Genomic DNA, 20,187 nt, shown 5'->3' with positions numbered 1-20,187 from the left:
GCCTTTTAAGTTCCCTAGTGTAAAAGAGGTGAGACAGATGGGAATTCAAAATGTATATATATAAAGATCCTGAATGCAGTGCTTTTGAGTGTCTCATCTAGTCAGTAGTCAGTTTGGGCAGTCAGACATTGGAACAAGTTGCCTAGAGAGGTCGTGGAGTGTATTCAAAACATGACTGGACAGTCGGGCAATCTGCTCTGGCCAACCTGCTTCAGCATGGGGATTGGACCAGATAATCTCAAGAGGTCCCTTCCAACCTCGGCCCTTCTGGAATTCTGGGATTCAGTGCTCTTTGAACAGGTGGAATCTAGAGCATGTGCTGGAGTTTGAAAATACAGTGTGTATTTGAAGTCAGAGAATGCTTTTAGTTTAATTGCTTGCCAAGTACAATTTTTGTCTGGATTATTGTGAACAATATGCTTCCCTTGTTTTTATTTTCAGGTTTGCTTTATTCAGCATGAATGCAGTCATTATCTTCACTAAAAGGATGCTGTAGATCAACAAAATTGTTTCCTATATTCCTTTACAGGAGTGGTTTTTAGGTAAAGCACTGTATGATGAAGAATCTACAATAATTCACCATTATGCCTTTGCTGAAAATCCTACAGTCTTTAAATTTCCAGATTTTGCTGCTGGTTGGGCACTTAGTATTCCACTTGTTAACAAGTAAGAATTGAATTTTTAATAACTTCTTGTTTACTGATAGTAATTAAGAATGTTCAATTTACACATCTTTTCTAGATGCTAATCAATATTATTTTAATGAGTTATGATTTCATATGGATTATTTTCTATAAAAGATGAAGGTGTTCCTGCAGAACAGTTGAAGGTCTTATTGCTGATCATGTAGATATGCAAAGTCAAATTTTAATTTTGAGCTGTCTTTCAATTGAAGCTGCTGTTTGCAGTTCAGAGCCTACACTGAGCTGCTCCTGCTGCCACCTTTATTATAAGCAGCCATGCTGATACATGTAATTCTACATTAGTTCAAGGATCAAAGGTGCATAGCAAACCATTCAACCAGGCACAGCAATGTACAACTAGCTCTGGGTATGCCTGCATAAGTTCCCACTATAAACTTTCCCAGAAAATACTCCTTTGATAAAATTCCATTTCTTCCTTATTCTACACATTCCAATTATAATTACTATGAGTAAACACATAAGAATTCATTAGTAGACAAGGCTACAGAAATAGATTTCTGTATTATTGCTGTGCATGTGATTTGTTTTGCTTCACTCCGCCTGTCGAAAAGTTAACGTCATCAGCTGGTTAGCAGTTGTGCAACTACTAGTCGTTCAATTAATTCAGTACCATCTCTTGTCATTTTAAAATTCTCCACCGACAGCAGTTTTGTTCTTGGATCTTAAAGTGACTGCATTGCCCTCTAGAAGTGTTTCTCATGCTGTAGAGACAACCTAGATATTTATTTCAGATTAGATGCTTAGTTTTTAATTGAGATTTGAAAAGATCATAGATTTCAGAAGTTGAATGCATCTTGCTGTAGCAAGGATAGACGTTTTCACAAATTGAAGGTGCCTAAATACTCTTCTTTGGAATACACAAGAAGAGAATATTGTCTGAAGTTTACGATGCTGGTCAGTATTGAGCTTCAAACGCTCTGCTGCCTTTAATCTGTTGAAAATATTATGTCAGGCTCTTTATTTACTCTAGATGAGAATTTTCTTCTTAGGCAGGAAGAGTATATCAAAATGTGTGTGCTGAAAGCTAATATTAACATCATCACACTGTGATGAGATAAAAAAAAAAAAGGAAAAAAAAAACCCCAAATATAAGTTGCTTCTTGGGGCGTAAATACAGAAGTGTGATTTATTTTTTTCCCCTTCTAACATGGTCAGTATCACCAGCCACACTTTGCTGCATACACTAGTGATTGATTTTTTTTTTTTTTAATATGGGGAGTTTTAATAAATTTCTTCATCTTTAATTGTGTAGGCTTGCAAAGAAGTTGAAAAGTGAACCACTCAAGTCAGACTTTACAATAGATTTAAAGCATGAGGTAAGTAGTGGTGTGATGAAATGAAAAATGTCTCAAATCTGTATATTTGAATGATCATAAATGATAATGCAAATAACGGTTTTTTCTTAGACATTGCTAAAATGTTTGACTGCAATGGCATGTTTAATTTCTTTCTCTTCCTTTAGAATATTGTAGTGCTTTAAAGTTATATTTCAAGCATATAAGAATTCATGAATAAAAATGCATTCATATAGGAATACATACATGGTTGATACAGTAAGGTATCTTCTAAGGCTTGCTCTATAAAGGAGAGAGACTTCCAATGCATGAAGTTTAAGCTGACATGAATTCCTCAGATATTAGACAGCCTCACTCATTTTCTAAATCTTTTTTTTCCTAAACTCATTTCTAGACTCTTAAGAGCTAACTATGATGGAGTTTGGATTCAGTACTCTGAGGAACCTACCTGTTGTATGAGTAATCAAATCTGCAACTGACAGAAGTCTGATATATATATTTTTTTTGCCTCTGGTTTGCAACAGCTTTAATAGGTAGCCACTAGGTCTTTCAGAGGATGAGTTTACTAAAAGGAACATGAGAAGAAAGGAGGGGAGGGAATCAGCAAGAATATCAGCGCTACATTTTCTGAAGCTTCTTCATATCTTCTGCCGTCAAAATGTTTCTGCAGTGCAGGGTTTTGTGCTGTCACCAAAGTGAACTCCTAAGCCAGGGTGGAAGGGGAGAATGACTCTGCAATAAGCTTGCTGATTTTGGCCTGAAATTATGAGTGATATTGAATTTGTTTAAATTTTTTAAAGCTCCTGAAAGTCAGCTATAAATTGTGGTTCCAGCCCAGGGAGAAAAAAATAAAAATCACACCTTACTTAAAACTATGCCTGCTGTTCCAGGTCTTTATTTTGTAATGGTTATAAACCTCCTAATTTCCAACATAAATCTACAGTGTCTTTATAGAGTATAAATTGCTAGCATATTTAAATGAATTTGGGCTGGTGCCAACACTATTCTTTCACATAGTTTCCCCTCCTTGGGTGATGTATTTCTCAAAAGCAGTTGGACACCTCTCAGCTTTCATTTTGCTACATGAAACAAGCCAACAAGCTGTTTCTTTCCTCTCGTTAATTTGTCTAAATACAAAACCTTGCGCTTCACACTGTTAATCTTCTTACTGTAAATTACCTCAAAGTCACTTGTATATTCCCAGTATTGCAGTCTACCTCAGCACTGACAAAGCCTCTAAATATAGTGTCATATAAAAAAGAAATATCATTGGCAGACATTCCTTTTATGTGCCGCAGATTGCTTAATGAAAAACAATTGATCATTTGATTAGCAAAATGACTTCCATCCAGTTCTTATTCTGCTGGCAGTTCTTTGCATATGTTTCATTTCAAATTTATTGCTATTGATGACCTACTTCAGCTCTGTAGTTATTCTTTCTGTAGTCTTGAATGTCCCTAGAGACAGTTCCATTCCCCCTCATTTATTTTATAAATCACGAACTTATCCTCCTTAAATCATTTTTATCTCTACGTCCTTCTTGTGTGAGTCAAGATTGACAACAAATCAAATGATATAATCTGTGATCTTTAATGATTGTGTGTAGCTTTTAACTTTATAAAGGATGATAAATGCTTTAGGAAATGTTTTCCTTGACAGAGTCCTAATAACATGTGCTTCTAGTCTTTGGTATTTTATTCTGCTCTGTATCAGGGATTTTTCACCCTACTTCTTTCCAAATCCCTGTTTCTTATATCTATAACATTTATCTCACTTTAGAGCTGGAAGGCCTATCTTGCAAATATGGTAAAGGGTTTTTGTCATGCTGCTGCTCATTCGTAGTTTGTTTTTTAGACTTTTTGTAATTGCACAACGTATAGGAAATTCACTGATGCTTATTCAAAACTGGAAATGAATAATGGATTTTTGTGTATCTAACATTAGATTTGAACTAGGACTATTTTGGGGGGGGTTGGGGTTTTTTGTGGGGTTTTTTTTTTTTGGTTGGTTGGTTGGTTGGGTTTTTTAATTGTAAATACATTTCCATTGTTTTAGGAATAGTCTGTCATCCTGTCCTATAACCCAAAATGGCACTCTCACCTCTCTTCTGAAATATATGGAGCTTCACTCCGTTCTAAGGCTTTCTATTGAAGATTTCATTATTCAGTGGGAAATCATAGCCCATTATGGACTTTCATAAATAATTTATATTAAGTTACAATTGTTAAATACACTTTGTGCTGAAGGAGCATTGCTGCTTTGCAGGTTCATGTGATAGACATTAATTCTGAATAGCTGAATTCTGAAGTGATACAGGGACAACTGAGTAAGAGATCAGGAGTACAAGTAGCGTTCTTCTCTATCCTTCCAGTTGCAGGGAATGATGAGGGAGGAAATGGGAAGAGCCAGCGGATCAATATCTGGCGTCAAGCCTGGTGTCACCAGCAGAATTTTGGTGGTTTTGATCGTGGGTCAGTTTACATGACACCAGACCTGCTGGTGACAGACAGGGTACAGCTGTCCCAAAGGGGGAAAGGATCTTTGCACAGTTGGGATTTTCTGAGGATGCTGAGACCTAAATGAGATGGGCAGGAAAATAATCATCTGTAAGAAGTCTGTAGCTGGTTTGGTGAGTTGGGCTTGTTCAGACCATATTAAAGCTCTTGGTTTGCACTGAGTTGTTCCTGAACACTGGGGAGAAGGAAATATTATGCCCTCTTGATACTAGCTTAATGATCACATTATTTACTAAAAGAGGAGCTGAATTCTGGCCCTCAGGGGAAGATAATGGATGTGGTGTAAAGCTAACTGTTCCTAAGCAGGTATAAAACAGTGAAAAGGACACTAATTTCCATTGCCTTTAGTGTGCACTGAGTCTGGTCCCATATTCCAGTGAAGCACTTTTTTTTCCATGCAAGAGCCATTGGAAATATGTGTAAATAACATGGGAAACAGGAACTAGAACCCAAAACTGATTTTTCCCCCGTTTCCCCCTGTCCCATTCACCCTGTTCAGTAGAGTCAGGCTCCCCTTTGCCTCGCTGTCTTGTTAGTTCCATGAATCTTCTTACTTTTTGCACAGTAACTCAGTTTCATGAGTTACTGTGCAATATAGCGTGAAATAGTGTGAAATAAATTTTAAAACTTGCCTGTCTATAGAATTTCTTTTATAGCAAAAAAAAAATCTCATGTTGGCTCTAGAAATGGGAGCAAGATGTAAGATATGCAGCTAGATAATCAACTAAGGGACAAATCATTTACAGCATCCTATATTTTTCAGTTTTCCTGTTAAGTTTACCCTCTAATATGGTTTCTTTGTGTACCCTGAGAATTTTTATCCAGTTTCATTACTGATATAACTGTTCTCTTTTTTGATAGATTGCCTTGTATATTTGGCAGAAAGGGGAAGGACCACATCTTACTCCAGTGCCTGAGTTCTGCACATACGATGTGAACTCATATAAGGTTGATCATTGTGCAACAACATTCAGTAATTTTCTGCCACTTTGTGTAAGTACCATATTTTAAATACTTGCTTAGTTAAAGTAAAACTCTTACTAAAATGCATAAAACTTAACTTTAATAATCTCAAACCTTAAGAAAATATTTTTCAAGAAGTTAAAAAAAAGTTTGTTCTGGCATTTATCTATTTCTGGGTATGATTTCAGCCTTCTGTGGCACAGGATATTTAGTGGCAAACAAATACTGCATATGCCTTAATGGGTCTTTCTACCACAGTGTTTGATCCATGCGTGATTTATAAAGTATTTCTCTTTACATTTCTGTGAGATACTGAAATACAGATAATCTTTTTTTCACAGATGGGAATCTGAAAATTCTTGAGACTAAAGATAAAATGTGATACAGTATTCAGTGCATTAAAGTACAACCCATCTCTTCCACATCTAGGAAAATACATTTATGATATTATGGGTGAAGTGTTGTTAGAGGCCAAAAAGTGTTCCGTGCTTCCAGGAGAGGAAAATTCTAGGTGCCAAAAGGAAAACAAATGAAAGTGGTTAAAATATTTTGTTACGCTTGAGGAAATTCAAAGATTTTTAGTGTGTAGCATTTAAGCTTCTTTTTCTAAGTATGATACAGTTCAACATATTCTCATATTGATTAATTCCAAAGAAATTAAGAAAGCATTCTTTTTCAGATTAATCTTTCATAGTTCAACAAGTTCTACTACTCATTCTGTTTTCCCAATGAGTTCACATTAGAATACTACATCAATGGAAAAAGTATTTCAGTTATGTTATTTCAGGCATTTTAAACAACTAGTGACCTTTATTCAAGAAACAAAAATGTACTTTCAAGTCTATTACTAGTACATTATTTTACTTGTCATGCTATGCTATTAAAAGGTATTTTCTGTTTTATTATATGTATGGACAAACATACCCTATAAAATGTTACAGGTAGAACCTGCAGTTAAAATATTAATTTTTGTTCATTCTTATAGGGAGAGCCAGTGAAAAAAGAAGATGTTTTTGTTGCTGTAAAAACATGTCAGAAATTTCATGGTGACAGAAGTAAGTTGTTGATTGGTCAAGGTATTATTATGCAACATAATTTCTGAAATTAATATTTAAAAACCAAGCTGGTATATGCTGTCTCTGTAGCCCTTGGGACTAAATGTTTGCAAAACCCCGTGGGAAACATGAAAGTTTCAGAATTGTGAACACTGATTCTTTAGGTAGGTGTTTTGGTTTTTTTTTTGCTATTCACAGTTCTTCAAGGTTGCTGTGAAACATTTAAAATGAAAAGTTGTGGTCGTTTGATGTTTCAGCATTAGTGACATGTGACTAGTGGCAAAATTCTTGAATATCTAAATTAAAAATATGCATAAAATTAGCTTATATTGTTGTAAATTGGAGCTGTTGCAATAGTAATTAATATAGCAACTATTATCCTTCAGTGTGTTTCCCCCAGCTAATTGGTTCACTTTGGGTTCTTGTGCTAGCAGTGACAATTGTGCAGCTCTGTGGTGGCTGATTTAGAAATTTGAACAAGCTGAAAGGTCTCTCCTGTCCTCTTTCCTTTTCTCCTGCCCTCCTCTCTTCAGCAGAAGATGGAGCAGCTTATACTGTCATATTGCTTCTATCTGTTGGCAGCCTATGTAATTGGATGTGCACATGTGTTTTATAGTGCTTGGAATGGGAAATTTTGTCTCATGTAGAAATCTGGTCATCTGTACTACTTTATCCGAGCCATGGCCCAGATCAGGAGTCTCTCAAGTGTGCAGCACTAGTGTGTTTCACATGGCAATTGTAGTGTTATACCAGTAATGGTAGTCACCATGAAAATATGACTGTGGTATCCATGGTAAAAACAACAAACCAAAAAAGGCTAGCACAGCCCAAGAAGATACATCCAATAAGTATTAACTTCCTTCTCAGAGGCACAGAAAATAGAGACACAGATTGATACTCACCTTCAGGTAATACACAGTAAGGCTCAGCTAAATTGAGATAGGTACGGTGTCTATGTAACTTGGAAGGAAAAATTCCAAATCCACTGATTTAACAGAAGACACTCCACCTACTTGATGCCACCTACCGATCCATACTAGTTTACTGCTAGACATTTTGATAATAAGGAAATTCAGGAATGGATTTATTTCCAGGAATTTACGTGAGTTTCGTGTGCCCTTGAATACTCCAGATACGTAATATTGTCACCATTAGGCTTAGGGTTTGGGTTTGTTGTTTTTTTTTTTGCTGGGGTTTTTCTTCAAAGTAAGATTTATGGAATTTTTTTCTTAATGTTACTGCACTTGATGAAGGCACATTTCTAATATTTTAATCGCTTAATCATTAGGCTATCTTTAAAGTAGCTTTTGACAAAACAAAATTGACTGTCGTGTAATTGGAGTTCACTGAAGAGTTCTCCTTTCTGGATCCATGTTTATTTTCTTGCATCAAAATTAAAACCCAAAACCACCAAACCTAGAAAGTCAGAAAAGAACATAAGGCTTCAAAATGATAGCATAAACATGCTTCTAGAAACACTTGTTGAAGACTGAGGAAAATTCTTGAACTTTCCTCACAGCTTCCAGTGTTATGAAATAGAGGATAATCTTACCCAAGATTTTGACAGATTAATGGATGCCAGCTTCAGAGAGCTCTTTTTACCTGGTAAGTCATCTTTTATTGTATGCCAAAACCTACATTAGTGCAACATTAAGGCTTGGAATTCCATGTGCAAAAGCAGGTAAATTTTACTTCAGAATTTATTTCACATAGAACTCTCCTTACAGATACCATATATGGTTGTATAAGAAAATTTCAAGACTGCAAACATGGGTCAAGGTTCTAGAAGTAGCACAAAGAAAATATAATTAAGAACTCAGAGCTGTCCTTCTATAAACATCTCTGTAGTGTGGTATTAAAATTTCCATCTAATCACAGGTGTTAATACATATTGATAGATATTTGCATCAACAGCTAGTCTGAAATTTCATATAGTTTTTCTTTCTTTGGAACATATGAGTTGTTAGAAATTAAGAATTATTGTGGGATTCAGTTGACAATAGATATTAGTCTGGATGGTGACACTTCTGTCAAAACAAGCAAGGAAAAGAGAAAGATACTTTAGCTAGTAGCCCCTTGTTAGGCCATTTAACATAGGTGAGATTTGGGTCCTTGTTACCGTGAACTTTCTCATTTACACAAAGCAGGGGGATTCCACTGAAGAAATTGAGAGGCTCAGCCCATAACAGCAAATAGTTCTGTATGTTAAAGCACACTGCTGAGGCTGAGATCCTTGGTTGCAGGAAGGTGAAACAGCCTTTACATGCACGTCTCTTCTGCCAGGTGAAGGTTGGAAGTTCTGTGCTGGCGCCTTGTTTTCTGAAAGCTTTCTGGTTTTGTTCGTCTGAGAAACATTTTTTAATTAGAACATTTTCACAAAATAAGAAAACAATTTCCTGCCTACTTGTTCTCTTATTCTAGTTGGGGGAGGAGAGAGGAGGGAAGTCTACATGGCATTTTCTGCCAACTAATGCCTGATTATGCAATCTTACATGATGTAATGTGACTTTTTATTACATAGGAGGTAGAGTTAAAGCATTGTGAAATGCCTGGGTTTGCATTTCAAAACTCCACCATCATGTCGTATGAACGCATATTTTGTACATAATTACCTTTGAATTTTTTTATGCAAAAGTTAAGAGCAGTTTTACATTTCTTTAAAATATTTGAGAGCAATATTGGCCACTGCACAATGCAACAGAAGTGAAATTATATTTTTCCAAATATTAAAGCCTTTCCATTAGTGCATTGAGTTCTGATCACTCTGTCTTAACAGTTACCTTTCACTGTAGTGTTACCAAACTGACTGTTGATCAATCAAGAATTATAAATCCTTCAAGTCCCTGTGAGATCAGAGTAGAGGAAAGTGAGCAAATAGGTAGGCAGCAAACATCAAGTTAGGTGATGGATGATTCCAGCAAGGGGGTAAAATGAGTTGTTCATAAGCATCAAAGTTACATAGCAGCAAAGAGGAGTTATACAAATATTTCCTCCATTTCGAGAACTAGTGGGTTGCCCCTGGCTGGACCCCAGGTGCCCACCTCAGCTGGACAGGGGAAAGGAAATATAAGGAAAGGCTTATGGGTCAAGATAAGGACAGGGAGAGATCACTCAACAATTACTGTCATGGGCAAAACAGGCTTCACTTGAGGAAATTATTGCAAATCAAATCAGAGTAGGAAAATGAGAAAATAAACAGATCTTAAAAACACGTTCCCCCCACCCTTCCCTTCTTCCCAGACTTAACTTTATTCCCAATTTGTCTACCTCCTCAACCCCAGTGGTGCAGTGGACAGGGAATGGTGGTTGGGGACAGTTCATCACACGTTGTCTCTGCTGCTCCTCAGGGGAGGACTCCTCACACTCTTCCCCTGCTCCAGAGTGAGGTCCCTCCCATAGAGATAGTCCTGCAGTGAAATTCTCCAATATGTGTCCTTCCCATGGGGTGCAGTTCTTCAGGAACTGCTCCAGTGTGGGTCCCTTCCATGGGTGCAGTCCTTCAGGAATAGGCTGCTCCAGCGTGGGTACCTTCCATGGGTGCAGTCCTTCAGGAACAGACTGCTCCAGTGTGGGTCCTGTGCGGGGTCACCAGTCCTGCAGCAAACCTGCTCCAACGTGGGCTCCACTCTCCATGGGGCCACAGGTCCTGCCAGGAAGCTGCTCTAGCATGGGCTTCCCACGGGGTCACAGCCTCCTTCGGTCATTCCCCTGCTCCACTGTGGGATCCTGCATGGGCGGATATCTGCTCCATCATGGACCTCCACGGGCTGCAGGGCACAGCTGCCTCACCATGGTTCTGCACCACGGGCTGCAGGGGAATGAATCTCTGCTCCAGTGCCTGGAGCACCTCCTCCTCTCCTTCACTGACCTTGGTGTCTGCAGAGCTGCTGCTCTCACATACTCTCACTCCTCTCTCCAGCTGCAATTGTGCAGGACTTTTTTTTTTTCCCCTTCTTAAATATGCTGTCTCAGAGGCACTACCACAATCACTGATGGACTCAGCCTTGGCCAACAGCAGGTCTGTCTTGGAGCTGGCTGGCATTGGCTCTGTCAGACATAGGGGAAGCTCCCAGCAGCTTCTCACAGAAACCACCCCTGTAACCCCCCTGCTAGCAAAACCTTGCCACGCAAACTTAGTACAGCAGCAAACATCAAATTAGGTGATGGATGATTCCAGCAAGGGGGTGAAATGAGTTGTTCACAAGCATCAGAGTTACAGAGCAGCAAAGGGAAGTTACATAAATATTTCCTCCATTTCAAGAACTAGCTGCTACCAACAAGACCTACTGGATGGTTTCAAAGAACATAAAGCAGACAGTTAATGACAGTAGTTAATGACCGTTTCAGAGTAGTTGCTCATTTAAGTCCTTTTGTTCATTTTTAAAATGAACAAAAGATCATTATTTTAATCTGATAGTTCTCTTCCAAACACCCTGCAGAGGCTTTTGGCTTTTTTTTGTATTACCCATGATTTATTCACTTCTGGCTATAGTTTAAACATTCATAGAATCATTATTAGAATTTCTTATGATCAGTTTTGAATGTTCATGTGGAGTGGCAGTCTAATAAGAAGAGGATTGCTTTTGTAGAGAAACATTAAGCATTCTTCCTTTCGATAGAATCTCCATGGGATCAAAATTGACTGTATGATAAATGTCCTTCTGTGAGTGTGTCTCCAGAGACAGGTGCTTTTGAACATTAATACGGTGGTGTTGCCAGATATGATGTATATAACACAAGTGTAGTATTTCAAAAGGTGCATTTGGTCTGTTTCTGATTCAGAATACTTTATACACTCTACAGTGGATGTGCTCTTTTAAAAATGCAACAGTTTCAATACTGGAAGAATGATTGATCTCTGATAGTGTTCATGCTGATGTGTGCTATAAAGTCTACCATAGCAAGTGTAAAAGTAATGAATTCCTTCCTTTGGTTAGCATAAATGTAAACATCACAGTTTTGATGTAATACGAATAAAACTGTAATCATATTTTAAAAGAAAATTTATTACTATATGAATAAACCAACCCTGACTGGCTTTCATAAAAAATGTAAAATCGTTTCTCTCTAAATATTGTAGGAAGGAAAGAAGAATGAACATTTAAACTATGATGCTGTATTTGAAACATTTGAACAGCATATTCCATGCAAAGGAATATATCGGTTAACAAGGTGCATAAATGTTTTGATCAGGTACTTATTTTTATCAAGTTATGTGTGTGTTTAAATGTCAACAATTGTTTTGCAGTACCAGTTGTGAAGCAGACTTGGGAAAGAGAAGCTGCCCTTATTGAATACTACAGTGATTATGCAGACATCTCCATTCCTACTATAGATTTAGGCATACCTAATACTGACAGAGGTGAGCTATTGATTGTTGTCAGTTTTGCACAAATAATTGTCTGAAGATGATGAGTTTTATGGATGATACCTGTATTTCTTGTGTAGTATGAAGTTCAGAAATTCTGTATTTCTACGGCACGTTTGACCAGCCTAAACTAAAAAATGCTTTTGCCACACAGGAGATGGATGGAGAGTACAGTTCACCTGTGTAATAAGATTGTCCTTTTTAGTAGAAACCTAAGTATGCTGATATACACCAAGCAACAAAAATTGGTATTATTACTTGGAGTAAGAGTAATAACTCTTGAGTTATTGACGATCTTGAATAACATTATCACTAGCAGTGGAAGTCATAGATTTATTTCAAAAGACCTCAGACAGTGCCAACTGGTTACTGGGCATAAACTACAATGCCGTATGATATACAAATATTACATGCTTTATATTTATATATATTTATATATATTATATATATATTTAATATATATTTATTTTTATCTATATAATATCAAATATTATATTGATTTAAGCTCAAAACCTAAATGTTAAGATTGGAAGATCTTTTCATGAAAAAATAATGTTTTAATTTACTTTGTGTTTGAATAGAAAAAAGGCTATGGATGTGATGGCTTCCATGAGTTTATTAATTTTAGGGGTTTTTTTCTTCCATATGATCGCTTGCTCTTAGGTTTATAGTCTCTGCTACAGGCTATTATGCACCTGCTGAATTAGAAGTGTCCAAGCTGTGGCCTATTAGCTTTACCTGGCCCACTTGGTCAGTTGTTCTGATCTCTGGATTATTCGCAGCTTTCCAGCTGCCCTTTATTTTTTTATCCTCCACAGGGTCTGTTAGAGGCAGAGAGAGAACAGGCAGGGATTTCCATCTTCACATGTGCAGTGTGACTTGTGCAACCAGTGAGTGTTTTCAGGAGGTAGCAGACCTTCCAGGCATTTGTGGATCACCTGTAGAAGCTGTGCCCAGTAGTTCTGGTCACACCAGGGGGAAGGAACCTTCCATGTTTGGCCTTTGAGCATTGCTGTGGGGGGCAGTGGGCAACTGGCATTCTAAACTAAACAAATCGTGCTGAGTTTGCTCTAATACTATTTTTGTCCATCTTTCTTGTTGGAATATAATATAGAAATCTTGGTTTTAATTTTGTAAATATTCATATATCAGTCTGCATGGTTACAGTTTCACTAAATCAGTAAGTCCATTTCTTAAGCATAGAGTTACTGCATTTTCTCAAAAAATATTTTAACTGGAAGTAGCTTCAAATATAGTATCCTATCCTTATTTTTTAATGATTGTGTAGTAATTGTAATATTGATAGCAATAATTGCTTTAGATAATCAGCTGTAATATAGATGAATAAAGACTATTTGCAATTAGATTTTTCTGAGATCTAAAGAAGAGTCAGTAGAAGTCTGAAATTTCTTGTTTCTTTTGTCCTGCTCATCCTGAACAAGGGTGTTTTACTCCTAAATTCCCAGTAAAGGGTGTTTTACCTCTCAACTTCGTTATAGTCTTGTGATAAATGTTAAGGCCTTTCCTTTGAGGAAGTTACCAGGACCTGAGTTGCTGATGATGAGTACAGTAGATTAATGTAAACTTAAATATTTATATAAAAGCAATGGACCTGCCTGATGCATGATGAAATGCTATGAAAATATCTTGAAGTATTTTGCAGAACATGTTTTTATCAGTCTCCTCATTTTACTGTTTTACAGAATAAGAGTAGTAGTTTGATGAGTATTTGTTCAACATCTTAACAGGATAGCTGGAATAAAGCTTGTTTTTCAGGTTTCCATAATTCAAAGAATTTCCATGCTTCAGCATTCTTCAAAAATACATTCTTGCTTAGAAAGCAATGGTTGCATTGGAACAATTTGTACAAATACCACTCAGCACAACAAAGGATGTAATTTAAACTTGCATCTCAAATATTTTGCCAGTCGTTACCAAAATGTTTTGTATAGTGCAGCAGAATACTGATTTAATTCATGAAAAATGGTTTATTATAAAATCTCACTTTATTTAAATGTATATTCTGTTTTTTTCTCTTTCTTTAGGTCATTGTGGGAAAACATTTGCCATTTTGGAAAGGTTTTTGAATCATAGCTCTTCCAGAACTCCTTGGTTAGTCATAGTGGATGATGACACACTGATAAGGTATACACTGCAATACTTCAGGAATTACCACTGTTCATGTCAGTAGGAGTTTTAGCAATCTTCATCTCTTATGTATTTATGTTCTATTATGTAGCTTTATATTTCTTTAAAGAAAAAAATTGTAACTTTCCTTCAGCATTCCTTGACTGATATTAAAACTAATGTAAACTCGTAACTTGATAAAAACTATGCATATTAGTGTTATTATGCAACCATGTATTCTGAATATGATTACACATTGTGATTCTTCAGTATAGGTATGTCTGAACTGATTGGTTTTAGTCATTTGCTAATACACTTTCTAAGATGTATTCCTTACATAAATGTGCCACAAGAAAGGTTCCATAAGCTAGGGCCTGTGTCAGGCACACAGACCCGTGTCCAGGGACTTGCCTTTGTTAGAAATTTAGACCCTGTTCACATGAAAACTGACACTGCAGTGTAAGTGAAATAAGGCACAGCAGTCAACCAGCAGGATCACAGGGTCATGACCATAAGTGCTTCAGGACAGTACTTCACATTAAAGCATGTGACAGAAGAATAATTTGGAAGAGGCTGTAACTGTAGATAAATCAATAGTCATATAAGTAAATCTGCCTGTTTGCTTTTCAACTGCTGGGGAGAAAAGATCATTTGCAAAGATCTTACCATCGTTTGGAAAAAATAATTTCGTGTTTTCTCTGAGATGAGACTCAGTTTTGCTGATAAACTTTGCTTTCTTCAGAAAAATATTTTAAGCTAATTGGTTCGTCATTTGACCGAATTCAGCAACATAAGTTTCATTTCTGTTTTTTGTATAATTTCTGAATTTCTCGTATCATTTTTGTGCTGTTTCTAGAATGCATTTAGGCTAGCAGTGTCTGTTGCAAATTGAATGTCTAAATGGGGGGGGTTTAAATTGTTTTTTCATATTATAGTATCTTCAGGCTCCGAAAATTGCTCAGCTGTTATGACGCAAATGAACCGGTATTTCTTGGAGAGCGTTACGGTTACGGCTTGGGAACAGGAGGATATAGTTACATCACTGGCGGAGGAGGGTAATTTATTTAAACTCCTACTGAGATCTACATCAGTCCCTGCTTTGACTGCAAATATTTCAAATTACAACACAAAACAGTTTCAGCAGAAACAGTGATGTTTCCTGCTATAGTTAAAATGTAATGATGCTCCAAGACCCAAATGTCCTAACTAGTAAGAAGTTGTGCTGCTGGGAACAGATTTGTAGAGCAAAACAGTTGGTTTCAGAAGGGATAATTTTGGCTTGATTGGTCCTATAGGTAATTAAAACTAACTAAAATAAAGTAATTATTTTTCAGAAACTGCCTCTTGCACTACTTGTCGACACTGATTTCTCAAATTCTGAAATTTCAGATCTGTTGTACCAGAGGGCCGCATTTTGTCGTGCAGTTGTATCATTTATCAATATTTAGTGATTATAGTCATTTGGCTTCTCTAGTACTTACTGTCTTATATGTTTCATTTGCCTTTGTTTTTTTTAATCCAGGATGGTTTTCAGCAGAATAGCTGTTCAGAAACTACTTGCTAGTAAATGCCAGTGTTACAGCATGGATGCGCCTGATGATATGGTCCTTGGGATGTGTTTCAGTGGCTTAGGAATCCCGATAACACATAGTCCACTTTTCCATCAGGTCAGAGAGTTATTTTTACTAGTATTTAACGTATGTTTCATATTTCAAGTATGCACATAAAGCAGGACTCATAAATATTTCAAACTCATAAATAATGCAAACTCAATCAATGTATAATAACGATGACCAAGATGCTGCTCCTATACCTTATTTCTCTACAGAGCAAGCAAATAATATTCTCAAAGCATGGAGTACCATAATGCTTTAATAGTTTAAAAGGTATTTCAGTTACCCTAAGACTACATTTTGTAAAAAATGCAACCAGAAGTGGGTATTTTGAAAAAGAAATAGAATCAGGAGCCACATGCTTTGAATACTTGTGATATGTTCTCTAAGAAAAGAAAAAACCCTGCACCACAATACTTTTTTCTTCAGGTAATGGAGAACTGACTGTGAAATACTTCAGTAAATTTTTCTTTTCTACTTACCCATTTTTTCTGGTGATGCAGTGTTTAATATTCTGAAATATCTCATTAGTGAAAATATAAAATGTAAAATTATTCCCAGAATTGTTGCTTTTGTGGTGAATGCTGAAGAATGGTATAAATATGATAAATTGTCCTATGCTAGCACAGGAGAAAAAGAGGTCACAAAACATAATTTTCTTATGACTATATTCTCCAGTTTGGGAAAAATGGATTGGAATAGATTAGAATCTTGTTTCTGTCTTCCAGAATATTTGACAATCTAACTGCAGCATTACAATTGAAAATACAATGCCAGAGAGATTTGCTGCCTCATAAACCACTTTACCTTCCTCCCATGGCATTAAAGAGAAGAAGCACTTACCGTTTTTTCCCAACAGCACACTGTATTTTTAAAAATCAGCATTTAAGTCAGTGTGGTGTTCGATGATTTTCAGGTGTTCATCTAGTTTAAAAACTGGAAAGACCTGTGTATCTCGGCATGAACTGAGATGAAGATAATAGGCTACTTGAAAATTAGTAAATTGCCATGTAATTCAAAGCAGCTGTCAGTGGGGGGGAAGGTTTGCTATTTAAATTATCAGGTTTTCCTGTATTAGGATTCTCTTTCTGATTACATTTACTATTTAGAGAAACGGGAAGGCTGAGAAAGCACTATTGAATATTTTAGTTCCTTGTCCATATAAAAAAATCGTAGCTGTTTACTTTCCTGTTTTGCTCATCATCACTTACTACTTTCAGTATAGAAAGCAAGTAATGCATCTTATAAAATCAACAGAGTTATCGAATAATTTGTGCTGGCACAGGTGTTTGTTTAAAAAAACCCCAACACCTAACTAAAGGAGAGTCAGAAAGAACAGAAGTCATTTTACAGATATGTAGGAATGGCCCTTATACAACAAGACAAAGCACTTCCTTGTAATCCTTAACAGTGTGCATTTGCTACTGAATCACTTTGAAAGTGAAATCCTAGCAGTTTGATTTTCCACATAGAAAATTGCACTTGAATTATAGTTCATCTTTACTGTTGCTTACAACAAATTCTAATTTAACATACCTTGAACAAAAATTAACCTGGGGAGGGGGGGAACTACTGAATAAAAACTGAGTGGGCTTATTCTACAAATTCCACTATTAGGCAATAAATATTTTAAAAATGAGAAAAACAAAATTGGATATTCTGTCAACCAGAAAATTATTTTTTAAAGACTTGACTGAAATACTATGATGTACGGTGTTCCTTGAGGTACATGAATCCAAAATTGTACTGTGTATATCCTGTGAAGCAGAAGCAAAAATATCTTCATCCCTGGAGACATTCAAGGCCAGGCTGGATGTGTTTCTGAGCAACCTGGTCTAGTTGAAGATGTCCCTACTCATTGCAGGGGGGTTGGACTAGATGACCTTTGAAGGTCCCTTCCAACCCAAACTATACTATGATTCCATTTTACCAAGAACTACTACAGGTGGGGCTTTTTTATATATTGGTGCACTTACATGCTCTCAGAGGAAATGAAACATGCTTGGTGCATTAAGAAGTCAGCTGCATTGTGTAGCTATGTTGTAATTCTGTCTCTTTTGATATAACCTGATGAAGAATAACAATGCAGTTTTCTGGCACCACAGTGTTTCCTGTGTTTGGTAACCTTTCTCCATCATAAAACTTCATATATTTTGGCTGCTTACAGCCTTCTTAGGATCCTACAGTTGCACTGGCAGTGCTGGCAACTCTCATTAATAGGAGGAGCAAGACAATATTATTTAAAATCATTCTGTTGTTATGGAAACAAAACTGTATATTTAAAAAGATGCAATACAAACTATACTGTTTATCATTTGCTTTCATAGATGGTAGCGGTTTCATCCTGAGAAATAGGGCATGTTTAATGTCAGTGTACTTCATAACATGATGACTGCAGTGCGAGTTGAAGATCTAAACTAATGCCTATCAATTGATTTACTAGAATGATGTAAAAACCCCTTTCTTATCATCATGTATATTTTGTCAATGCCACATTGCTTTGTTGTGATAGGCACACCATTGGACAACAGTACTTTCTTGTTGTAAAATTATTCTTCATCACTGAGTACTAGTGGTTTTGGTTTATTCTTCCACCTTAGGCAAGGCCAATGGACTACCCAAAGGGCTACCTTTCTCACCAAATTCCAGTATCATTTCACAAGCATTGGAATATTGATCCAGTGAAGGTATATTTCACATGGCTGGCACCAAACACAGAAGAGTCACTTAATGGAAAGAAAGTTGGATATAATAGAGAGGATTTATAAGCAGTAGAATGTAAGTGTTGATTGATGTACTGCAGAGGAGACAGTCACTACTGTGATTTTTGTGGTGTTCTTGCGTTGTTCATCATCTGTTCATGACACAGAAGACAAGGTTTGTTCCTGTTTGTTACATTCCTTCAGAGCAATGGAAGAAGGCACCTAATTGACTCTTGGATTCTTTTGTCACACTTGGTTTCTTTTTAAAATGTCTTGGGGTTTTGTATACCAATGAGCTTGAAACATGTTTAAAATGTCTCATACAACTTTGTGTTTTGGTTTGGACTTCAAGTCAGGCAGCATCAATTTACATCTCCTTCCTTTGTTCTGTCACAAGCTGAACTTACATATTTGGGAGCCTAATACTGAATGTGTTAAGTATCTATTGAACATCACCTCTCATTGGCCTACAGAAAAAACACAGTGCTCAAAACTGTTCTGGAACAGCTTCTTTGGTGGTAGATCAGAGAGGAGACATGACTTTGTTTCAGTGACCAGGGGCTAGCTTGTGATTGTGTGAAGGCTGTGTTCCTTTATACTCATTTCAAATGGAAGTACTGACCTTTCCTGGGATAGGTGGACCAAGCATGAACCACTGTTTTAAGTTTATTAGCATTTGTGAGCAATGTCATGTTCAAAAGGGAGAAACAGGATTTCTTTAGTGGCCACGGGAGGTCACTGTGGCTCCTTTAGAAACCTAAGTCCCTGTATATCTGTTTGGCAAGTACAAATGTGACTCTAAAGGATTTTTGCAGAACTAACACTGCAGTATTTCTGATGTGTGCATTTCAATAGTATGTGGATGCCAGCTTTAAAAAGTTTGTAGTATTCCTAATTTATATCATCAAGGTAAGTAATTTCATGCATACATGTAGAGAGTGATTCATATTTAAAATGTTCTTGATTTTTTGTTTCTTTGAGTACTTCAGTTTTGTAAAAATATTTGTACAAAAACTGGCTTTAGTATGTTCTAAACTAATTTTTATATTGTAAAACTGCTCCTTTTAAGATGGACAGTATTTGGCACTTGTATGCTGTTATTTAACTTTGCTTGCTATATTGTAACCAAATACAGGGTCTTAAAGCCATACTGCTGAAGTAATTTGTGGTTTGTTTTCTTTTAGTAAGTTAAAACCTGATTCCACTCCAAAGTAATGCAGTACTTGCTCTTAAGTCGAAGTAGGGGAGCCACTGATTCCTGTGTTTCAGCAATTACTGAAGTTGTATAAACATTTGTTTGTGAATGTAGCTTGTGGAATTTTAAGCGTTTGAATAGGAAGCACATATTCGTAACAGATTCAGATTCTGATTAAATAGGAGCAATCCATGTTATGTCTTTTTATTTCCCACTACCAGTGCCTTAACAGTAGACATTTTACTGACACCAGGACTATGTTCTCCGGTACTGTGGGTGAATTGTTAATTATGTTTGCTGTTTAGAACTGTGAGAGCTGAAAGCTGAATAAAAGCATTCTTCTTTAACCTTTTGTGCCACCTTCCTCTTTGCAAACCAAGTACAGGATTATTTAGGCACTTATGTCATAATGTCATCACCTGAATAGTATTCTATGCTCTGTTCTACTAAGAGGCAGTTTAAACTTTTTTTTTTTTCATATTCCTTCCTGACCTGCTTATGGAATCATAGAACAACTAGGTTGGAAAAGACCTTTAAGATCATCAAGTCCAGCCTTTACCCCTGGACTGCCAAGTCCACCACTAAACCATATCACTAGATTAGGTTAATTTTCAAGTCTCTACTTTTATGCAAATGAAAAATGCTTTTG

The 20,187-nt window shown here is 36.5% G+C and overlaps 1 protein-coding gene across 1 annotated transcript in view; it reads left to right on the top strand.

Moving 5' to 3' along the window:
* Nucleotides 1-19,885, top strand: part of B3GLCT (beta 3-glucosyltransferase) — a 56,326-nt gene extending 36,441 nt beyond the window's left edge. Inside the window, exons 7-15 of the mRNA XM_030476876.1 lie at nucleotides 530-666; nucleotides 1,957-2,020; nucleotides 5,377-5,508; nucleotides 6,464-6,533; nucleotides 11,782-11,895; nucleotides 13,947-14,046; nucleotides 14,964-15,083; nucleotides 15,551-15,695; nucleotides 18,242-19,885. Of these exons, the coding sequence (XP_030332736.1) occupies nucleotides 530-666; nucleotides 1,957-2,020; nucleotides 5,377-5,508; nucleotides 6,464-6,533; nucleotides 11,782-11,895; nucleotides 13,947-14,046; nucleotides 14,964-15,083; nucleotides 15,551-15,695; nucleotides 18,242-18,409 (1,050 nt within the window). The 3' untranslated portion in view covers nucleotides 18,410-19,885. The remainder of the gene's footprint in view (nucleotides 1-529; nucleotides 667-1,956; nucleotides 2,021-5,376; nucleotides 5,509-6,463; nucleotides 6,534-11,781; nucleotides 11,896-13,946; nucleotides 14,047-14,963; nucleotides 15,084-15,550; nucleotides 15,696-18,241) is intronic.
* The last annotated feature ends 302 nt before the right edge of the window (nucleotides 19,886-20,187 follow it).

This window comes from Strigops habroptila, chromosome 2, assembly GCF_004027225.2.
Source record: "Strigops habroptila isolate Jane chromosome 2, bStrHab1.2.pri, whole genome shotgun sequence".
Classification (NCBI taxonomy): Eukaryota; Metazoa; Chordata; class Aves; order Psittaciformes; family Psittacidae; genus Strigops; species Strigops habroptila.
The sequence above is the reverse complement of the archived record's forward strand: the minus strand, read 5'-3'. Positions and strand labels throughout refer to the sequence as shown.